Here is a 24,211-nt window from a genome sequence, read left to right as displayed (position 1 = left end):
TCGAAATGTCCCGGATCTGTCATAATGATGAACGAAACAAAAAAGGCAAGATGAACAGTTAAAAGAAAAAAATTATGAAATTGCATTTTATTGCAGCTTCATATTATTTCAATTAATCATATTCCCATAGACATTAATGTGATACATCGAATTTTTAAAATAAATTGAAGGCATTGAACTAAAAACGTATGACGAGTTGAGAGTGAAAAATGATCTTCCCCTTTCAAAAATAAATTAAAAATATAAAAACCCCTTATGCAAGGAAAAAATTTTATCTTTCCCCTTTATCGGATCATGTAGATTACCTGAAGACGCATTAAACAGTCATGGTGCTTAAATTTATTTAGGTATTAATATTTTAAGAGAATTCGATCCGGCAAAACACATGTTAAGTATAGAGAAAAGAGCGGTTTGTTTGGGCTCATTTGTCAGCCCATAGAGTTGCCACAACGGCTTCAATTTTCGTGCCTGATGTCACCTCCTGTTATTCTTTCCTCCATGGTTTGTAACCCCCCACTATAAGCCTTTTTGAGCTGGGCATGGTGGAATAACTCTCATGCTGGTCTGGCTGATACTGTTGCCATTCTGGTTTTATTAACACGGAATTTTTTTTTATCGTTCTGATTGTTCTTAATGTCACGGTTTTTTTTTCCTGTTTCTTTTCGCTTGCTTCAATTTTTTTCCCTACTGAGGGGGGGGGCTCTGCCCATGGCCCCCACATCCCGAAGCAGGGCCCCTAGACTGGGATCTTTTACGGGCCCCCCGACCAGACTTTCACGGGGCCCCTTTTATGATGAATTTAAAGCGTGAAAAAACAAAAAAATGATTAAAATCCTCTCGGGCCCCAGGGCTGGAGCCTTGTCAGCCCACCCCTTGTGGGGGCCATGGCTCTGCCCCCTCCACCTTTGGCGGCCAACAGCCCCCCCCCCCTTCTCTTCACAACATATCTTGTTTATTTCGTCCTACTTCATCAGAGTGTTATGAAAAGTGACATAAAGCACAAGCTTACTGACGAATTTTACAATAATAAAGCAACAAAAAACAAATGTGATTCATCAAGTACCCCCAGAAAACTTCCCCATGAGGGTCCCCAGACTAGAGCACTGTTGAACTTCGAAAAATTTTCACTTGTATTCATTCTACCAACAAATAAATTCCAGGGTCCCAATTCGCAGAATTTTAGTGGGAGCCCAGACTGGATTTATCTCGGGCTTCAACTGTTGCAAATTTTACAGTGTAAAACAACAAAAAACAATGCGATTCATCCAAGGCTCCAGAATGAAACCTGTCAACTACTACAGGGGTCCCGGCCTGGAAGCTTGTCGGACATCCCCCTATGAGGGCCACGAAGAAACTTTCATTTGTATTCATTTTACCAATGAATAATATCCAGGGTCCCCAACCAGTTACCCGGGACCAAAATCGCGTACTTTTATTGGGAGCTCCAGACTGGCTTTATCTCGGGTACCGATGTTGCACATTTCACAATGTTAAACAACAGCTATCAATGAGATTCATCCAGGGGGCCCCGAAATGAAACCTGTCTACTTTTCCATGGGGGCCCCGACCTGGATGTTTGTCCGGCATCCCCCCCCCCCGTGAGGCCTCGAAAAATTTTCATTTGTATTCATTTTACCAACGAATAAAATCTAGGGCCCCAACCGATTACCCGGGACCAAATTCGCGTACTTTTATTGGGGGCCCCAGACTGGCTTTATCTCGGGTACCGATGTTGCACATTTCACAATGTTAAACAACAGCAATCAATGAGATTCATCCAGGGGCGCCCAGAATTGATACCTGTCAACTTTTCCATGGGGGCCCAGACCTGCATGATTGTCGGGTATTCCCCCCCCCCCCGTGAGGGCCACGAAAAAATTTCATTTTTATTAATTTCACAACGAATAAAATTCAGAGCCCCATATCCAGTAGCGGGGACCCAATACGCACATTTTTAGTGAAGGACCCCGACTGGATTTATTTCGGGCTTCCGCTGTTGCAAATTTTACAATGTTAAACAACAGAAAAGGATGAGATTCATCCAGGGCCTCCAAAATGAAACCTGTCAACATTTCCATGGCGGCCCCCGACATGTAAGCTTGTTGGACATTGCCCCCTGTGAGGGCCTTGAAAAATTACCATTTGTATTCATTTTACCAACGAATATAATCCAGGGCTCCAACCAATTATCCGGGACTTAATATGCACATTTTTAGTGAGCGACCCCAAACTGTATTTATCTGGGGCTTCCACTGTTGCAAATTATAAAATATTCAACAAAAAAACAAAAAAATTGAGATTCATCCCGGACGTCCCGAAATGAAACCTGTCAACTTTTCCAGGGCTCGATCTGGAGGCTTGTCGGACATCCCCTTGTGAGGGCCACGAAAATTTTTCATTTGTATTTATTTTAACTATGAATAAAACCCAGGGACGGGCCCAACCAAGGACCCGAGACCCAATTCGCAGATTTTTATGAGTGCCCACAGACGGGATATATCTTGGGCTTCCGCTATTGCAAATTTTTCAATGTTAAAGCAGCAAAAAACAATCAAATCCATCAAGGGCCCCTGGAAATGAAACTTTTTAACTTCCCAGTGAAGGTATATGTGCACTGTCCCGCTTTGATTACCCCGACCCCGTGTGTTGATAGCACTGGTGATATATGTATATTATACATATACATACCTCTCGGCATGGTCCCCAGAAGGGCAGGACTGACGGGCCGGAACGATTTTCTTATCTCTTTTAGATTTTTCACTCTGTATATTAACCACAAAGCGGCCCGTGAAAAATCTGGTTTGAGGGCCCACCATGTATCCTAGCCCAGGGGCCCTGCTGTAGGATGTGGGGGCCATGGCCGTACATACACATAACTTGGTCCCGAAGGGTCAAACGGTTCCCAATATATTCAAGAGTTAAATTAAAACTTGACCCAAAAACGTAACTGATTATCGTCACTCAAGATGTAACCGACTTCCGTAACATAAAATCGTTACTAATTTCCGTTGCATAGAAACGGGCCCTTTTCAAGTTCGTGACTTTATATTATGGAATAGATGGGAGGCCCCCTCTAGATGGGAGCACCTGTAAAAGTTATTTTCGTAACATATATATAGAATGACCATATTCCTTCCAGAAAAATTCGGAAATTTCGAATTTCGAATAAGTCGGGATGGCTAGAATCACCGAAAAATACAGTAATCTCCCTGGAAATACAGGGCATACTCTTACCCAACTTAAAATTATATTATGATAATAATGTCGTGAATTCAAGTCAATATTTTTACCCAACTTAAAATTATATTATGATAATAATGTCGTGAATTCAAGTCAATATTTATGTTTGATATTGATAAGCTGACCATATTTTCTCAAGAGAAATACGAAATTGGGATTCCAAATACGGAAAAATACGGGACATCGCCAATAATCGCCAAAAATGACGCCAAAGTAAACAAAGTTGCCAAATGTTGCATAAGTCACGGAAAATTACAATGGCGGAAAATGAAGCATTACTGCAAATATTGCAGTGGATAAAAATGAATTCTACTAAATTCAACGTTCACCAAGACGAATTTGGAAGAATAACATCTCTTACAAGCGAATTGCCAAGAAATTCGAATGCTCTTTATTTAACTATATTCGTAGTCACGTTCAACGTTCTTCTCGTCAATTTCATTTTAATTCACTCTGATTTACAGTCGTCGTATTTCCATGAACTTACAATTTTTCAGAAATTTGAGGCAAACGTGACACACGATGACCATACGTCCCGTATTTCCAGGACAATCTCGGTTTTTTCTGTCTTTTTGGCTGTCCCGCCTTTTTTGCAAAAATGTTCAGGTTTTTCACGTATTTTCAATGAAGCCAACTTGACTTTTTATTCTTCAAATCAACGATTAAAATTATCTTTCCAACTCAAAAATTACGTTACGATAATTACAACTACGAGCAAAGAGAATATTCATTTTACGTAATTCTCGTTTCTTTTTTAATTCACTGAAATTTAAAGTGGCGCTTCGTCTCCCGCAATTGGCGACTTTGAAAATTATCGCCAAAACTGATGCCAAAAGTAAGCAATGTCCCGTATTTTCCCGTATTTCGAAGCTCAATTTTCCGTATTTTTCTCAAGCAAATATGATCAGCCTAACTACGGTGAACACACACCCTCTATTCAGGATTAGGCTCGTATGCACACGTAATTAAGGCTATCCTAACTTTATTGTAAAAATGTCCCGTTTTTTTTTTACGTATTTTCAACTGAGCCAACCTGAGTTTTTAATATTCATTGAAATTATTCCTCAACTCATAAATTATATTATGTGATAATTATAACTTTTAATGAGAATATTCCCTCACATATTTGTCATGTTGAACGTTTTATTTCGTGGAATTCATTTTTATCAGTAATTCTTCATTTCCGGCTATTGGAAATTTTCAGTAATTTTAGTTCCAAATGTAGGGTGATGATACGTCCCGTATTTGCCAGGATAGTCCCGGTTTTTTCTGTTTTTCTGGACTCCCGACTTATTTTTCTGCAGAAATATCCTGGGTTTTTCACGTATTTTCAACGAAGCCAACTTGACTTTTATTCTCCAAATCAATTAACAAAATTATCTTCCAAACTCAAAAATTACATTTTGCGATAATTTTGACTACAAATAAGAATATTTATTTCACATATTTTTCGTGCTTTTTTTTTAATTCACTGCACTTTCAAATGGTACTTAATTTTTCTCGATTGACGACTTTTCTGTGATTACAGCACGGGTTAGCAGCTTTGCTTACTATTTTGGCGATTTTTGGCAATGTCCCGTATTTTGCCGTATTTCGAAGCCCATTTCACGTATTTTTCTCGAGGAAATACGGTCAGCCTATGCAAATGGTCCTGCTTGTCTTACCTGTAGCATATGCTGACCATATTCCCGCGAGAGAAATACGATAAATAGGAATCCCAAATACTGGACATCGCCAATTATCGCCAAAAATGACACCAAAAGTAAATAAAGTTGCTAAATATTGCTGAAATTACGGAAAATCACAATAGCGGGAAATTGAAGCATTCCTGCAAATTGCAGTGAATTAAAACGAATTCCACGAAATAAAACGTTCACCAAGACATATATTCTTATTCATAGTCGTAATTATCATAATATAATAATTTATGAGTTGAAAAATAATTTCAATCTTTGACTTCAATAAAGAACAAAAATTCAAGCAGGCTTCATGTAAAAAACGAGGAAAACCGGGAAACCGGGGCGCTTTTGCCAAAAAAGTCGGACGGCCAAAAAAAAAAGGACTGTCTCGGGAAATGCGGGACGTATGTTCACGTGACTCTACCATAATTACCGTTGGCTGGTGATGTCCTTTATTTGACCATATTTCTAATACCAATTAGCCGTATCTATCTCGTTGAAATAAGGTCAGGGAACACAACAAGTTTTTGATTTCAAATATAGATGACAGCACCAACTCACATGCATAATACTATGCATAATTATGCTGACGACCATATTTACTTGGGAACAATACGGAATATTGAGCTTCCGAATACGGGAAAACACGAGACATAACCAATTGTCGCTAGAAATGATGCTAAAAGTAAGCAAAGTCACCAACTATTGCTAACATCAAAGAAAAGTCGCCAATCGCGGGAAGTGAAGCGCTACTGCAAATCGCAGTGAATTTTAAAAAAAAACGACAAATATGTTGAATGAATATTTTTATTGAAAGTCGTAATTATATATCGAAATGTAATTTCTGAGTTAAGATAATTTTAATCGTTGATTCGAAGAATAAAAAATCAAGTTGTTGTCGTTGAAAATATGAGAAAACCCGGGAAATTTTTACAAAAAAAGCCGGGACGGCAGAAATAACTGATAAACCGGGACTGTCCCGGGAAATACGGGATGTATGGTCACTTTATGCATAATGAAGAAATTTGCGGGGGGGGGAATCAGCTTCACCATGTTTCGTTCTCGTTTCTAATTTATTTATTCACTTTTATTGCGTTCTCAGACATATATACTGTATTATAACGCTTCTGTATTAGCCGTATTTCAAGGGACATTATCGTATTTCCCCCTTCTTGTGCCATCCTGCCTTTTTTTAAACTTTATTTTCAAATCGTAGATGTAGATTAGGGGACGGGTTGAAGAGAGTCACCCAGTTTCATATAGACTTATAGCAAAGACAGGCTGATCAGTGTACAGTATTTAGCTTTTTAGTAAAGGCCTTTAACGCAAAAGAAACCACACCATAACTTCTTCACCATAAATAACTTCGATTACATCCCATTCTCCTTGAGTGGGAGAAAGCAGAAATGAACGGAATTTCCATGGTATCGTATTTCTCGGGTGCATGGTTGGGAAAAAAGGTGGATGTATGCATCTTGATTGGTTGGAAGAAGGATTTGTACAATATTCGGTACAGTTAGCTTACTTGTGATTATGCTCTTTGAAGAATTTGGTAAAAAGCCTTTTAGTCTTTAAATGAGTGCATGATGGCGAACCGTGACAGCAAAAAAAAAAAAAGGAAAGTTGAAGAAAAAGTGAGATTTCTCCAAGAAAAGTGGTCATCCCTTTATTTTTTCGTCGAACACAAGGCTAAAGCAGTTTGCCTCATTTGCAATGAGAGCGTAGCCATTGCAAATGAGAGTAGAAAGAATACAATTTTAAGAGATATTACTATACCAAGCCTAGTGCGAAGTATTCTAAATTGGAGGTACATTTTCGAAAGAAAAAGTCAATGAACTGAAATCGCAGCTAAACTGTCAAAAGTCATTATTTTCTGGAAGAAATGAACAGTCTGAAAATTGTGTTCGTGTTAGTTAAATGATAGCAGAAAAAATTGCGAAACGTGGGAAGTCCTTCGTTGATAGAGAATTCATTAAAGAATGTCTTCAGTCGATGTGCTTTGCCCATCACAGGCTCAAGTTGTTTTGAACATTAGTTTGGTGTGACAGTAGCAAGACGCGTGGAGGATCTGTCAGCAGATGTATTCAAAACCTTCAAATCCAAATGTGAGGAATTTTTGTTTTACTCAGTAGCTATGGATGAATTCAAGGATGCAACAGACATGACACAAGCAGCCATTTTCATTCGTGTGGTATTGACAAAAACTTCAAAATTAGGAGTTAGCTAGTACAAAGTTCGACTTATATTCAAGTTTGGCAGAAACATTGGCCAAATGTGGACTTATGTATAGGCAACATATCTGCCATAACTACAGATGGTGCTCCCTCTATGACCGGTCAGAAGACGGGGTAATCGCATTGATAAAGCCAGATGCAGAAAAATGCGGAAATAGAAGATGATGGCTTTCCACTGAATGAAGAATACGAAATAAAAAACTAGAACACGTCTGACTGATCGGCATTTGGAGGATACTTTATGAAAAGCAACAACACAAATTTTACCTAACATTGAAGCTTTAGCGAAGCAAAAACAATGTCAAGTTTCACATTAATTTATAAATTACATCCATTACATATAATATCCTTCAGAATATTCTCTGGAAGGACTACTTTCATAAATCACTGGGAAAAATATTCTTATAGAAAATAATAAGAATTATTCTGAAGTTAATAATAATAGTCCTTCCAGAGAATATTCTTCAGTTACCGAAATCTTTCCAGAGAGTATTATGAAGAATATATGTAATAACATGTATTATAATAAATAATCTCGATAAATAACTTGAGAATAATAATTATTTTTGTATAATAATTATTAAGAATAAGAATATTCTCTAGTAATTTATAATAGTAGTCCTTTGAGAGAATATTCTGTGTCCCTATCTTTCTTCCTGTTAAGAAGATGGGTATATTGAAGTTTGAAAGCCTGAAAATTAAACCAACAGGGCTGAATCACACAACTTTTAAAGAAATGTGAGTGATACAGAATTTATAAGTGTATGTGCATTGAAAAAACAACAGTTCTGTATCTTCTTAGAATGAAGATATAAGAATAGCTTCCTTTATCAATCAACTTTGATTCAATTTCTTTTGTTGTGAACTTATTTCTGAAAATTTATCTAATTTTAAAATAATTTTTTAAGGTTTTAATCTAAAGGTTTCTAAAATTTTCACAACCAAACTTTTAAAACCTCTCATCATGACCTGGAGAATATTGAGAATATTCTCGAACTAAAAGTTGTCATTCGGGGGGTGGGGGGGAGATTACACCAAAAATTGTTTTGTTGTAAACGTTTCAGGCTATATAAACTGATTTATATTTCACAATATAAACAAAATTAGTTAAAAATTTTAAATTATTTTAAAGAAAAATGAATATTCTCGATTATTCTCCAATTTTTACATCCAGGAGAATATTCTCACCTCACATCTCTAAACATGATATCCTTATATCAAAGCTGTTCTTCTTCATGAATTAACAATGAGTAAATATTTTCAATTCTAATTTGTCTCTGTTGCTCTCGCCTTCATCGAAAAATGTATGTGCGAGCGGCCATGTTTATTTCTGTGCTGGGTTCCAATCCTCATTAGCTAATGCTTCACGTAGCGATGCAGATAATGATGATTGCTAGTAACGCTGTGAGAAAAAAACCGTTAACAATGGTGAGACCTAAATCTATCCCAAAATATACTGCAAACACGTTTGAAACGCAGGCATAATGACATCAGCGTAATAGACCCCCTGAATGCTTGCCAATCTTAGTGAATTATAAATTGAAATTCCCAAATATTTTGTAAAATATTGCCAAAATCCTCTTCCTAGTCAGCTCAGCCCTACCCTTGGATCGGGGCCCCTAGGTTGGGATCTTTTGCGGGCCCCCTGGTCAGACTTTTCACTGCCCCTTCTGTAGTCAATTTATAGCGTGAAAAAGCAAGAAAATGATGAGAACTGTCCCGGGCCCCAGGACTAGAGGCCTGTCAGCCCCCTCCCCCTTTGTGGTGGCCATGGCCATAGAGACCAGATCAGTGAGCGACCACAAGAGTGACCTAGACAGTCAGGGACGGGCTTAACTATTTTGTGGCCCTCTGAAATTATTTTTTCTGATCCTGAAGGGGGGCTGAAATAAGCCTCAGCCCCCCAGGTTCCAATGCCTATGCTATCTTTGACGTAGGCATCACTGACCCATTCTGCTGAAAAATATGGTGCCATGTCTACAACATCTGTACACAGTGCAATCGCAATGGATGGGCTTTCAGGACTAGACGACGGATTATCTGCCCAGAGTTACAACTAAATACTCTTTCAGCTATGGCAAACATGCATTTTGCCACCCCCCTGGAATTTTTAATACAGTAAAATGAGAATTCAGCGCCCTGGAGCAAATGTGGCACTGCCCATGAATTTACAGGGCGCAGAATTTGGCTGCCTTTTGCATTATAGGCAAATCCCTCCCCACGCTTCTACCTCAAAGAAAACTGAACAAGGAGTTTCCGAAAATAGTATTTGCCCAGGGCACAAACTTATGAGATGCAGGCTCTGGGTTTTGGGAGGGGGTTGTCAAAATCCTTGATCTCGACATTGTTTTGATAAGAAGTCAAAATGTAACTCAATGTAATGAACATATTTTTCTCAATGCAAGCAAAGTATTTTTAATTTGTTTTGCGGCCCGGTGTGACTGCACCTTTCACACCTGCCTTAGTCTGGTACTGTGGACAGTACAAGCATGTGAGCAACCACATGAGTGACCCAGAGAGTGTGCAAGCATGTGAGCAACCACAGGAGTGACCCAGAGAGTGTGCAAGCATGTGAGCAACCACAGGAGTGACCCAGAAAGTGTGCAAGCATGTGAGGGACCCAGGAAGTGTGCAAGCAGCATGAGTGACCCAGAGAGCAAAACCACTTGAAAGTTATTCTTAAACAACCAAAAGACCAGTAAAATGTCTGAAACAATTTTATAGACCACTTATGTCCCATATTATGAGATGTTCTTATAATTTCGGTTGTTCCAATTTTTTCACTGATGCTTATTTGAATTTTTAATATTTGCTAAAGTTGTGAACACACACAAAGCATTTTCATAATACCGTATGTACATTATGGCAAAAAATATACGAACTGAGGCTTTTGCTTTCTATTTATGAACATGGGCCTATACCAGCACCTCCTAGAGATAGAACACCTCTGCAGTCTGCTTGTGACATCAGTAAGTAGTCCATTTTCTCTCAGAAATATACAGGGAGAAAAAATTCCCTAGTATCATCGTTGTGAGGGAAAGAAATGATCGGGCTCAGAATTGGTGATTTCTATGTCCCACATCCAATCACTATGCAGTATTTGTGAGCCAATCAGGAAGATTCTATGCCAAAATAAGAAGAAATGAAATAAGATGCTGTGTTTCAAAATGTGGCAAACTTGCTAGGTAGTCTGAATGACGTTTATGGCAAACAGTGCAGAGGCCTTCCATCTCTAGGAGGTTCTGTCTATACCCAGTATAATCAGTGCTTTAGGATTCAAATTTCTCAAAATGGTGAATTCTTTCTCCAATGGATTATTCAGAGACAATAAATTTTTCAACATGTTGTAGAGTTTTGCAGAAATGCTCGAAAAAAGTAAGTTTTTGGCATGTTTTTCTTCTGGGACATTTTGAATGTCTAAAAATGCCTCAAAACGTTCTATGAACAAATCAAAAATGTCTGAAGCTTCTCATCATATTTATCAAACGAAACCATCATTTTGTGGTTTGTTGACGTTGAGCCTTTTTGCTCTTGGGAGAGCTTCCATAAGAGCTTGATTCGGTTTTATTTACTCTTCAACTAATTTTTCCATTGTCAGGAGATTTATGAAAAACTTCTTTTTCCTACCTTTTGCAGTCTTTGAATAAATACTCTATCCAACTTTTAAGATGGGCCCATGTCACAACTTGGTGATGTTTCTTTTACACTTTGGTGTGCCCAATGTATAACACATGGGTATGGGTATTTTCTTGGATAAGTATTATTATGTTGGACTTAGATTGATTATATACAAATATAGATAGGCAAGAATTTATATAGCCCGACAGAAGATACAAACATCTTATCTTCTGCATGTTTGGGGTGGAACTCTGAGTTCCTCTTACACAACACTAGGTGGGGCTCTGTATGTCCTATTTGATAGTTCTTATCGGTTTAGTTCTTTTTTTTTATAAGGACACCACAACTTATAATGAATTGTGCCTACCATCTGGTCAGTTTTATTGCTCTACCCTCAGAAAACCTTTTCTTTCCAGAGGCTCATAGAAATCAGTGTTGTTTACATCACTGTTCAGTTTTCTACATCCTATATACTTTTTTTTATTTCTGCATGGAAGAGGTAACATTCCCCTTCTTCCCCACTTCAGTACAGGGCATTAGCTATTGGTGAGCAAACAATTGTATTCTCAAAATGGATGTTGCGGTTTTCTTCTTCCAGAGCTGTTTTTCAAAGTGCTTTTTTCATATTATCCTGGAGCAAGGTGGCCATGGTTACAATAGTATCTCTTGGAGGTAACTTGGGTTCTTGTATTCTGGGCATTTAGATAGTGATCGGCCAAAGTGTCGCTATCAATGAAGAGATTTCATAGTGGGAAAAAAATTTCCCAGGAAAAAAAAATTGGAGGACAAAAGGGCAAATTTTCTGAAACGTAGAAGGCCCCTTGAAATGACATCAAAAAGTAGGATGTCTGGTAACCCTAACCTGGTCTCTCACTCTTTAGGTCACTCAGATGTTTTCACACTCTCCAAGTCACTTGTGAAGCATGGTGATGATGAAGGATAGCAGATAGCTGGGTCGATTCCCGCATCCTGATGCTACAAAGTTGCTTGAAGTAAAGAATGTAAATTGTTGAACTGCAATTAACATTTAATATAATGATAATGCATGCAACAATAATTGAGAATTATGAGAAACATATTTAACCATGCGTATCATGATAGTGTCATTGGTGCGCGTGTTGTCTATATACAAGTGTTTAGAGTTTTTCTATTTGAAAGCGGTACAGCTACTGCTATCTGTTGAGCTTCCTTGTGGTCTCTGCACACTCACTGACCTCTGTGGTCATTCTTTCAATTGCTCACATGCTTGCACACTCCAGGTCTTTTTTGTTGTTATTGACATGTTCCCTCACTCTCTAGGTCAGTGGTTTTCAACCTTTGGAAGCCCGCGGCTCGGTTTCATTCATTTTGATAAGTGGAAGGCCCGGTCAAAGACATGATTAATGGAACATGAATGGGGGAAAAGGAAACGACAGATCAGTCACGGTTCGGTATGAATGATGTCGCAGCCCGGCGGTTGAGAAACATCACTCTAGGTCATAGGTTTCTAACTGGTGTTTCAGTACCCTGGGGTTTCATGAAAGATTTTTGGGGTTCTGCAAAATCAAATGTCATGAATCCTGAAAGCTTGTGAATAAAAAAAATTTCTTTTTGCTGATGCTATTATTTGTTTTTAACTTTGATGAAAAATTGGTATTTAAACAAATTCAGTACATTTGGAACAACAGAAGATCAAAAACAGTAGGTTTTTTTCCTCTTGACCTGGTCAGTCAAAATCTTTGTATATCTCAACCATGGAAAGAATTAAGCAGACATTTTTTGCACTGCAATTTTTTTTCTTCAAATCATTCTTTTGTGTAATAGTAAAATGTGCTGAATTTTAAACAAGTTGGTTTAAACTCCATGCTAGAGTAACATGCCATAAATACTATTTTCTATTTTTTCTGGAAACCATTGGAGTATGACCTGTAGGCCTATTTCACAAGACAATCCCATATTAGTTGTAAAAATAATTGATTTTTGAGAAAATAATGTTTCTCTAGGAGAGTTTTCTGAACCACAAAATCTAACTTTATGGGACACCTTGCATATCAGAGAAATATTCACAATATTTTTTTGGGTTTCGCAGGACAGACACATAATTATCAAGGATTCTGTGAGAGCTTTTACGTTGGAAACCTTTACTCTAGATCATTTTTTTGGTCATCATTAACATATTCCCTTGCTCTCTATGTCACTCTTTTGGTTACTCGTATCCTTTCACACTTTGAATCTCTTTTGGTTGCTCATTCAGGGGTTTTCAACACAAAAGCTCTCATGCAACCCAAGCTGTTCCATGAAACCCAAACAAATTCTGAATATTTCTTTGATGTACAGGGTGTTCCATAAAGTTCACACAAGTTCTGCAGTTCAAAAATCCTTGCTCCTAGCAGATGAAAAATTTTCGACAAACCATCTTTTTATTACGATTTGTGATTTCCTCTTAAAACTGAAACTAAAATTTATGATGTCTTATTTGACACATGGGGTTGAAACTAACTAGTCGTTTTAAAATTTTGTAAAAGAACCAAATAAACATGAAATTTGACACAGTAAAAATAATTCTAAGCTAGAGAGCACCCATTTTTTTTTGCTTGTCTATTACTGATTGGGGAGTTGAAGCATTTGTGTTTTATCTGCGGTGTAGAGTCTTAAAATTTATATTGCTCTCTGTTGCATACAGTTATGGTCACTCATGGGAAATATATATATAATATATATATATTCCCCATATGCTTTATTTTTATCATTAAACAAAAGGTTAATTTTTGGAGGGGAAAAAAAGGTTCCATGATTTTGGATTTCTCAGAACCTCAGAAAAACTTTTGGGGAATCCTAGGTTCTGTGGTTGGAAGTCTATTTTCTAGGTCATTCTTTTGGTTGCTCACTGACCTTTTTTCTTTTTTGGTCACTCACATACTTGCACACTCCCTGTCTTACTCTTTTGGTCACTCACTTACCTAGTCCCTCTGTCTTTAGGCAGAGGCAGATTTTTCCCATTATACTCTAATTTTGTTTTGACATCACTTATTGCTCTGAGCTATAGTCCCCTCCCATGTAAATTTGCCTCTAGACAGAAACCATTTTATGTTTTTATGAGAAAGCTTGGCCTGCATATGGACAAAAACAAATAATAATTGGCTCACTCAACATTTTTAGGCACAGTACATTTTTTATTATAAATTCTTGTGGTATTTAATTTTTGCATAAATATATTTGTTATTTTCATTCTTTTTTTTTTTACTTGACATTCATCTTTAAATTTTCGTCATACAACTTATTTTTTCTCTGTCACAGGACTAGCCACGGTCTTGCAGGTATCTCATTGAGTATGATAGGTTCTCCTACCTTTTCTTATTGACAGCAGTGGCTTAAGCACGGGGTGCGGTGTACTCGAGTGTCGGGTTTTAAGGGCCACAGCATAGACTTCAGTTAGACTTCAAAATTTTAAAAAATTTCACCCAGTAAAAATTCACATGTCATCACGCTTTTGAGCCGTACCTCAACAATGGATATGTTGAGAAAACTTGCGAGGAGCTAGACAGGACCTGAGACCATGATACCAGAAACAAGAATGTAATCTACCACGGGTGGCTCGAGACAAAATTTCTACCCATGCTGCACTTATTTTTCCAGTTCCTACCTATCCCCTTTCCATACCCCCACATCCTGTGTCACCCCCCCCCCCCCGGGTTGGAATATTTTGCTTGCCTTCGAGCCCAGATATTTCATATTTCAACGGGATCCCTTCTACAGTTAATTAATAGCGTGAAAAAAGAAAAATGATAAGGATAGTTCCAGACTGGAGCCCTGTCAGCTTCACCCTTGTGGGGACCATGCCCCTCTCTCACAACTTATCCCAACAATTCCTAACAAAAACTTTTTTTTCTCTTTTTCTTGCCCTGTCATCTCGCATTTGGCACTTCTCCAGAGCGGACAGAAATAATTTTCTTCGATTTTTTTAAAGTAAATTAAACTTTTCACCCATTCACCTCTGATTTAGCACCCTTCTTGAGTGCCACCCTGGGGGGCTGCAATGGGTTGGATAGCCCAAGAGCCTGCCCTGAACTCTATCTTAAGGGGCAAGTATGCACAGTTTGATTCCCTCACCTAACATTTTTTCCAGCACGTTCAAATAAAAACAAAGGAAAAATTTGGTTTCTCACTTGTCCAGTCCCTGGCACACCAGAAATACCTTCGAAATTAATTTCTTAATAAAAACCAACCTTGTTATACATCACCTTTAAAGGATAAGTGTAAGTGATGCTGGCTCGCCGATAAGTGCTGTTTTGAGGATTAAGTTATTTGGTATTATTAAGAACAATGAAATAATTCTGGATTAATGAGCAGAAAATCCTGCTTTAAAAGCGGGATATATGGTCACAGACATTTTTCATGCTAAAAAATGGTATGCGACTTTCTTCTGAAAAAAGTCAGGTTTATCTTGAGGTTCTCCAGACTGGAGCCTCGTCAGCTTCCTGCCTGGGTTGCTTATAGGGGCAGCACACAAGGCTTTGCACCCAGGCGGCAGGTAAGCTTGAGCTGCCCCTGCTAGTTGTGTTGGTGTACTGATAGACTTTGCACTTTTGGCCATACGCTATGATATCTTTATTCATACCGTACCAGTAGTCACTCTCTCTGGCTCTACTCAGGGAGCGTTGAATACCTAAGTGTCCCATCTGAATACAATCAGTGTTACATCTATAAACACAGGAGGTATGATGACTATCTGCCCAGAACAAGATGTTTCTATAATAAGCTAATTCATCCCAAAATGTCCAGTACTTCTGAAGGCAAGGTGGTACTTCATCTATTTTGTTTCGCCACCCTTCTCAAACTATTTCGACCAGATTAGTCAGCTTGTCATCTTGCTTCACAGCCTTGATAAGCTCTTTCAGTTTTTGAGTAGTTAATGTAAGTAGGATGTACAGTTTAATGTGATGTCTGGTAATGATTCATTGCAGATTTTGGGATCCGTCTCTACTTAACATGTCAGATATGAACATTTGAGTTCCTTCCTTGAAGACAATTTCTGGTTGATATGCCAAGATATCTAACATCAGTCTCTGATGTCTAGGAGGGGCACAGTGTAATGATTTGTTTGCTATTGATACCAACGGTTTTTGATCTGTTTTTCATTTGCATCCTCAGACATACTGGTGGAATTTGAGGCAACCAAGCTTGATAGCAAAAGCCTCCTTTTCAATTTGGGAGTAATTCTGTTGTGTTTGGTCCAGAGCCCTCATTGCATACACCACAGGTCAACCATCTTGCACCAGAACTGCTTCTACTGCATGTTTACTAGCGTCAACAGACAATGTCACTGGTGAATTTACATCAAAGTACTGGAATGTTGGTAATGATGACAATATGCTTTTTAGTTCCTTGAATGTCTGTTAATACTGACTGTCCCAAACCCATTCTGTGTCTTTCTTACTCAGCTCACATAGAAGGTGGGTACTCTGAGGTGTTGGGTATAAACTTTGCCAAGTAAATGACCATTCTTAGAAATTGGAGAAACCCTATGACATCTTCGGGCACTTTGAGTGTTTGAATGGCTTTGATTTTAGCAGGATCAGGTTTCAGTCCTACATGCCCTAAAAACTTCACTTTTTGTTACTATAATTACATTTGCTCTCATTAAGCGTCATTCCAGCATCACTCATTATTCCCACTACTTTGTTTGCTAGCTCTTCCAATTTTGGTTTGCTTTCAGCATTTATTAACATGTCATCCATAGCACACCCAACCCCATCCAGATGTCGCAGAAGCTTCTCAATGATTTGCTGAAATACTTCTAGAGCAGAAGACAGTCCCATTGGCATCCGCAAGTAAGAATATCTACCCAATGGCATTGACATGACCCCCAAAGCAGAATGTTTAGCACTGTTCTGCGACGAGCCCTCGGCTGACTGGAAATGTTCTGCGGTAAAAACCCTCATACATGTAATAGTGTTTTTTGCACTTTTTCTTAAAATTCTTCCGAATTGTTCTGCAGTAGCGCTAATTGTTCTGCGACGTACGTCGCAGATTTTGGCACATTCTGCTTTGGGGGACATGACCAGATATTTACTTGTGTGTTTGGTCATTTTAAGCTGCCAGTGCTACATGGTGTTGACACAAGTTTGAAGCAGAAGAAAAGAACTTGTAGCAGTATTGTTGTTGTTGTCACTTGGGGCCGGTCAGGCATGGTTGTATCTCGGTATTATATGATCGTATTAAATCAATAAATGTTACATTTGCCCTCTATACATGATGTCAAAAACACACTAATGATACAGAAATCGTAAGATGCAAAAAACTTAGGATTCAAAGAGTTCAAAAAACTTAGGATTCAAAGAGTTCAAACACTTGTGCATATCTTGATAATTTGAATGACGTCACATTTAAGACTTAATTTGATTTTTATTTACCTAGAAATATTAGTTTATATTTTATTTATTACTAGCAGAAAAGCTTGGTGCTGCCCAAGTTTTCTCCATATATTTGGAGCACTGAGGAATTCACAAAGCATTGCAAAAAGATAAACATGTTGGAAAAGAAATTTTTCTGAAATCATGGAAACTAAAAAAAATATTTTGAAAGTCATTATTTTAGCCAAAAAACCATTGCTATATGACAGTTTTTTTTTACTACTTTGGATATTTTGTGAAGTCTGAAGAAGTTTTAAAGCAGCCTGTCATTTTTATTGTGAAATCTTGATATATACAGTGAAACCTCGATCTAATAATACTCTGTGGACCAAGAAAAAATACCGTTGTAGAGGGATTATCGTTATATTGAGTATCATTGTAGCAAGGTTTCACTGTACAAAGATACCATTGACACGCTATAATGCGTCACATACCCAGAATTTCAGAAAAGGACGCATAAAAATTTTGTTCAGGCATCCTCCGGGATAGGTTCTAAGAAGAAAATAGTTGAGAGAAACCTCCCCAACTTTTCCCCTTTCTTTCTACCATGTATCATGATTGTGTGACCTTGAAAAAGTAGTTTTACTACTTTGTACACTGTACTGTATTGATATACATACATTGTTGTTGCTTCCCTGAATGAGGGGCAGTGTAATTGTCAAATTTTGGAGCAGATTTTCTCCCTTCCGGTTACATACCGGAAATTACGGTACTTTCGCGGCTATCTACCAGCATCCAAAGATAGTGTCTATACGGCGCAAATTCGCCTTGTTCTTACAATATTGTGAATGCTCATTTTTTTTTTTTTTTTAATTGTAAAGGATTGGAACGGCCATTGAAATTGTAAAAATTTCCGAGATCGTGGGAAAAAAACCGAACCTGTAAATACTCGACCTTGAAGAATATCCACAGTTTTGTCATCTAGCTGCTATGTAATAGTCACCATTTCACATCACAAAAATTATGGGCGTGTACGCAGAATCGGCTTTTGGAGGGGCAAAAAGATCTAATTCTTCACAGAAAGTTAGGGTCACTAACACTCGAAAACAATTTTAAATTAACAGATAGTATAAAAGAAATTATTTTATTCTAATATTTTAATTCTCTACTAAAATATTTTTAATTTTTGATCTTGGAGGGGAAGAGAAGAGGCCCCTTATAACCCATGCTGAAATTTTGCTTTTGGTGAAAATCCGAGTTTGGAACCCGCGATTGCGCAATGGTAATCACCTAAAAATGTGATTTCCTATTAGGTTTTAAAATTTTGAGTTGGCTATTTTGAAAATAACTTATAGTTGCCACAACGATCACACATACCTACAACACGAATATGTATACATTAAACTTCAAATGCACGCATTACCAGTTTGGAGGATAGATGCAGGGCCGTAACTGGAAGGGTCTATTGTCCCGAGCTCTGGACTAGAGGGTGCACCAAATTCACGCTTTATTACTGCTTCTATATTACACGGATGTGCCAAAATGTGTGCTTGCAGCATTTGAGAAAGTATCTAGTTGGAGCGCTAGATAGATGGCATCACCTACTGCATGGACCCCACATCCTGGAGCGGGGCCCTATGCTGGGATCTTTTGTGGGCCCACGGTCAGACTTTTCACGGGCACCTTCTGTAGTTAATTTATAGCATGAAAAAGCAAAAAATTATGAGAACTGTTCCGAGCCCCATCAGCCCCCCCCCCACTTTGTGGGGGCCATGAACTACTGAACACAAAACACGCCAAATGCTGGGCACACACACATAAGCACACTGTTAAGTTTCTCGAACACAAATCTGACATAGCTCCCATATTCAAGTGTGAAAATATGTGGCAGCTAAATGGGGACAGATCAGAGTGGTGGACCATCAGGGAGAGAAAATAAAATCATTTTACCAGGAAAACCAAAGTATCTTAGGTGGAGATAGACTTGGAAGTCTGGAGGACACTTGTCATTATTGCTGGGGGGCACGATGATGATGATGTCAATTCATATATTCAATTCTGTCCACTCCACCTTTGACACTGGGGGCTTCCTCCCCCCCCCCCGCCTCCGTATCTCCGCCCATGAAAAGTATGAATAGGGAATCAGAAGATAAGTGTGTGAGAGAGAATCGAATTTGCTTTAAATTTGATCAGAAGATATTGAAAGTGCTAAGATTTTTTTAACGAAATGTAAAATCAATCAGAAGGGAATTTATAGATTGTTTTATTAGTAAATATATAAATGTGTGCCTCCAACTCTTAAATAAAGTGGATCCTGCTTATAACATTTTTCAAAAAAACCGTCATAAAAAACATTGTAAATAGGAAAACACTTTAAACGAAAATCTTAATGAGAATTACTTATTGTTAGGACCACAAAAATAAGTTGTATTAAGTGGAAAAACAATGTTCTAAATGAGGGGAACGTTATAAGTGAGATCAACTGTATTTGTTTTAGATTTATTGCATGTGTGGAATTCTATACGTTAAATCCTCAGTGCTAATGAATGAGTTTCTTTGCAAGCTTTTCCTACTAGTAGACAATGAAAGTAAATGAGCCTTTGGATGGAACATGTTTTTAGAAATGAATTATACTTGATTCACAGATACCTTCTCCCACCTAGAACATGACCCACCACTCAGTTTCAATGAAGAAATATAAGCAGGTGATCAAAAACCTGGGGCATGCTGGAAGAAAATTCATAGAGATACCAGTGAATTATGGGGGGGGGGGGGGAAAGGCATAGTTTTTTTTTTTTGAGAGGGACCCACTTTCACTCAAAAAGGACCTAGATTTTTCGAATAACCTGGGTCCCTGTAAATTAGAGTACAGCAGCATCTCTGCTGTATATATAAAAATTGGCAAGGATCGATAGAGAGTTCTAGATTTTTATTGGGAACATATACAAAGACACACACACACACAGAAAATCTATTTTATATGCTATGTATAGATATTTACAATCAATGTTTGCAATCAAATGTTTTTTTTATCAATTTGTCTCCCTTTCTTTATGTTTCAAGTTTTGTGTTACACTATATCTATTTTCAGATTTTCCTCTTGCTCCAACATGTGTAAAAGCTTCGCACATAACTGCCACATCGGCATTGATTAGTTGGCTTCCAAGTAATAGTAATTTCCAGCATATTGTTGCCGTGAATAGTGTTGAAGTGAAAGTTGTACAGCCTGGGTATTTTAGGCATACTGTTACAGGTAAAAGCTTATGAATATACAGTCAGTTCATAATAAGTCTAATTCTGAAAAGTTGAATTCAAGTTCAAGTTAAAATTTCATATGACACCCGAATTTTAAGTTTTCTCCTTTGTGAGACATCGTTTCGGCACCACTTCAGCATATAAGCCACACCAGTAAAACAACCCTGAAAACTTACAGATGTGTTCCCAGATAAATTAAATACATCTAAAATTACAGTTTTCTCTATGCATCATTTCATCCAATGCATTCATAGTTCAAATTTTACAGTCACAAGGTTTGCATGCCCTAGAGTGGCTCCTGGAAGCATATGAATTTTTAACCTCAAAAATCATAAAAACATTGTACTTATGATGCCTTAAATAAAAGTGCAATAATAAAGATGTTTTTCGCAGCATCAAATAATCAGGTGCAGGGAGGAGGGTTGCTGATTCGAGGACTAAAGTGAAATTCATTAAGTTGTGTAACAAAGTTATAACAGCTGAAGTCGCCACCCACAAGTTTTTAGTACCCAGAACTGAGTAATCATATTTTATGTGCAGAGAGCCAGTATGAAGCATGGCGCATCTTGATCTAGATGGTCCTTACACTAAAAAATCACAATCCAATCCAGTATGAAGCATGTGGTTTTGCTTTTTTCCCCTTACAGTATGTTTCATTAAGAAATGTGTAGTGTTTCCCAAACGTTCTGATTTTTAGTCTCTAAATTTGCTTTCTCAAGGGCTTTCTCCAAATACTGTGTATCGGGTATCAATCAGAGTGAGACCAGGCAAACTCCTATATAATGATGAGAAAAACCCAAAGAAGCTGGAAATGCTGGTTAGTAATGTAGAATTCAGAACTCTTCCAAAAGGTAAGATTATTTGAAATTATCAATTTTTTTTTATTGTTAGTGTAAAATTTTCTTAAAATCCATTTTAAGAAACCAATTCAGGGTTATTTTGGGTATAAATAATATTCTGCTATATTTAACATTTCTCTTTTATGATCAATCAGTCAGCTTAGTAAGTAAAATCAGGGCTGAACACCCTGATTTTACTATTTACCCAGGTGCCAGGTTGCCACAGCGACTAAAAAATTGGCTACTAAAATTGTGTTGTTACTAAATTAGGGTCAGCACAACACAAAATTTTTGGAATTCATGCCAACCTACCTATCAATATGGAAAGGGGGTTGCTATACAGGAAAAGTTCAAATATTTTTCTACCAGTTTTCTCTAAAAAAAGACGTTTGGTCTGTAAAAATATCATATACCATAGCACAAAGGATGAAAGTAAGCAAACAGAAAATAAGTATTGTACCAAAAATATAAAATCAAGAAAATTTAGAAATGAATATTCAAGGACCCTGCTGTGTTTATCTTCTGGAGGGAATGCCCAAACACTGGCTGAAGGCAAAACATTTCTGAGAGTACCTAGACCAGGTCTAAAGTATATATATATATACAGACTTGCCAACATTTGGATGAGTCTGTCAGTAGCAATGTTAACTGGCCGTGGGAGGAGGAGAGGTCAGCCGACATGACCCCTCCTCCATTTTTTTGCAAATTGCAATATTTTCCCCAATTTTATTTTGAATTCAATTCCCATGAATGTTTAAAATATTGTTAAATCATTCTAAAATAAGTATTTCCCATTTTGCTTTGTTTTTTTTTCATTATTCAAATTCAATGGAGGGCCATACAGAAAAGCAACATTACTTATATTGATTTTTCATTATGTCACTTTCCCTACTGCAAGGAAGAAAGTTATATTGATAAATATAACATTTGATTCATTAACTTAATTAGTAATAAGCGTAGTAATACAGTCTGGGTTTAATTTTTCTTAGTTAACATTTCTTAGTGATCAAGTTCATTCATTTGCTAAATCCAATTCATGAAATCTTGAAAAACTAAATAGGATACATAGAACTTGAAGATTCATTTATGCAACTTACCTAAAAAAATAGTTGATCAAGATCCAGTTGATTTGCAGTTTTATATTATTGAATCCATATCAACTAAATAAAATAAGTGAGAGATATGGGGTCGTATTTAAGTATTACGTAAGCAAATGTTTAGCCATTTTTACATTTTTACCCCCCCCCCTGTGAGCAAAACGCTGATCCCCTACCTCATAACGTATATTGGTGGGATCAGAAACATATGAGGGAAGGGGCATAGGCGGCTCGTGCGCCTCCCCCTCCCCCAGACAAAAAAATATTTTTTTTTTAATGTAAAAAAACTAAAATTTGGAAAGAAAATACCTTTATATATTTTATTATAATCGATTTCTGTTAATTTCAATGCTATTTAAAGGGTAAGAACTCAAAATTCCTTGTTAAGAAATTCATTGCGACCCACCCTTTAAGGCATATATAGTAAGCCCTTGACCTGCAGACCAAATGTGGCCCTGAGGGTTATCTGATGTGGCTTGCCCCCCTCAAATCCAATTTTGTAAAAATGAACTAAGCGGCATATTTTTACAGATCGCTTAAATGACCCGTGGCACAATTCCAGGGTATTTAAGTGGCCCGTGGCACATTTTCAGATCATTGAAGTAGGCCCGTGACATATTCAAAGATCACTTAAGTAACCTGCGACACAGTTCCAGAACACTTAAACAATCCGCGGCACATTTAGAGATCTCTTGAGTGACATGTGGCACAATTTTAGAGCACTTAAGCAGCCTCCCCCCCCCCCAGTGTGGTTCTGAATCACTCAAGGTACCTGCGGAACATTCCCAGATTACTTAAGTGATCCATGGCATAATTACGGATTACTCTTGAGTAATGCGTTGCACAGTTCCAGAGCACTTAAGCAACCCGGACACATTTCCTGATCATTTGAAGGATCCATGAAACATTTAGAGATCACTGAATTGGCTCTGTAAGGGATTTATCATTAGGGTGAATGTTAGTTCAGGTGCCCACAAACTAGCGAAAGATTTTTTCTCGTTTTTGGCGCACTGAGTAGGATGTCATTAAGAATATTTCATATTTTCATATAGGGTGGTTGATGATGTAAGCATCATCCAAACCCCCCCCCCCCCCCACCACCATGGAAACCCAATTGGAAATTTTTTCCTCTCCACTATCAACCCGAAACAGTTATCATGTGACACTATTCTTTTTTTTTTAATTCTTAGGGTAAAATGTAGCGTTTTTACTAGTTTCAGCAGATTTTTCCCTGGCAAGTAAAAATTTATAGAAACTAAGAAAAAAGTTTTTCCCACAGATTTATGATCCTCCTGGATTTATTTACATTTATCGAATGTAAAAAAACAGCTTCCGTAATATTGGGGGTTCTTTCTGTAACTCAGTAGTTTAGTAAGTTCAACTGTAGAGACTAAGGATAAACCATAACAGTTGACAACTCTGTATATATATGTACAAGTGAAAAATTATTTTTTTCACTTCTACATATACAAAGTATATATATATTTACTTATCTTGTATAATTTATAGTTATGTGTATGCAGCTGCTTAACGCGCTATTATACTTTGGCTTTGAATTTTGTAGTTAGATGTTTTTGGTTTATTTTGAATTTTCAACTCTGTTTATTTTCACTGAATGTATTTTATTTATTTATTATATATATATATATATATATATATATATATATATATATATATATATATATATATATATATATATATCATCATCAACAACCATTTTCAATCCACTGCTGGATGAAGGTCTCCTCTAAATTTTTCCATTTTGCTCTCTTTAGCCATCCAGTTGACTCCAGCCACTTTTCTGATCTCGTTGATGTGGGGACGCCTTCTTGGATATTTAACATCATGGGGGTACCAATCTAGAATACTTGTAGTTCATCTGTTGTCCTGTCTTCTTGCAATATGTTCAGCCCATTT

General features: G+C 37.4%; 1 protein-coding gene across 7 annotated transcripts in view; it reads left to right on the top strand.

Annotated features, from left to right (window-relative positions):
- Window positions 1–24,211, top strand: part of LOC149073001 (RIMS-binding protein 2-like) — a 240,323-nt gene that overhangs the window by 95,184 nt on the left and 120,928 nt on the right. For all 7 annotated transcript variants that reach the window (XM_089246380.1, XM_089246386.1, XM_089246383.1 and 4 more), the window contains 2 exons: window positions 20,195–20,356; window positions 21,078–21,209. In XM_089246380.1, the coding sequence (XP_089102506.1) occupies window positions 20,195–20,356; window positions 21,078–21,209 (294 nt within the window). The remainder of the gene's footprint in view (window positions 1–20,194; window positions 20,357–21,077; window positions 21,210–24,211) is intronic.

This window comes from Pholcus phalangioides, unplaced genomic scaffold (genome assembly GCF_987345545.1).
Source record: "Pholcus phalangioides strain wild (caught in Gottingen) unplaced genomic scaffold, Ppha-v1.0 ptg000017l_1, whole genome shotgun sequence".
Classification (NCBI taxonomy): Eukaryota; Metazoa; Arthropoda; class Arachnida; order Araneae; family Pholcidae; genus Pholcus; species Pholcus phalangioides.
This window is presented reverse-complemented; position numbering and strand designations above follow the sequence as displayed.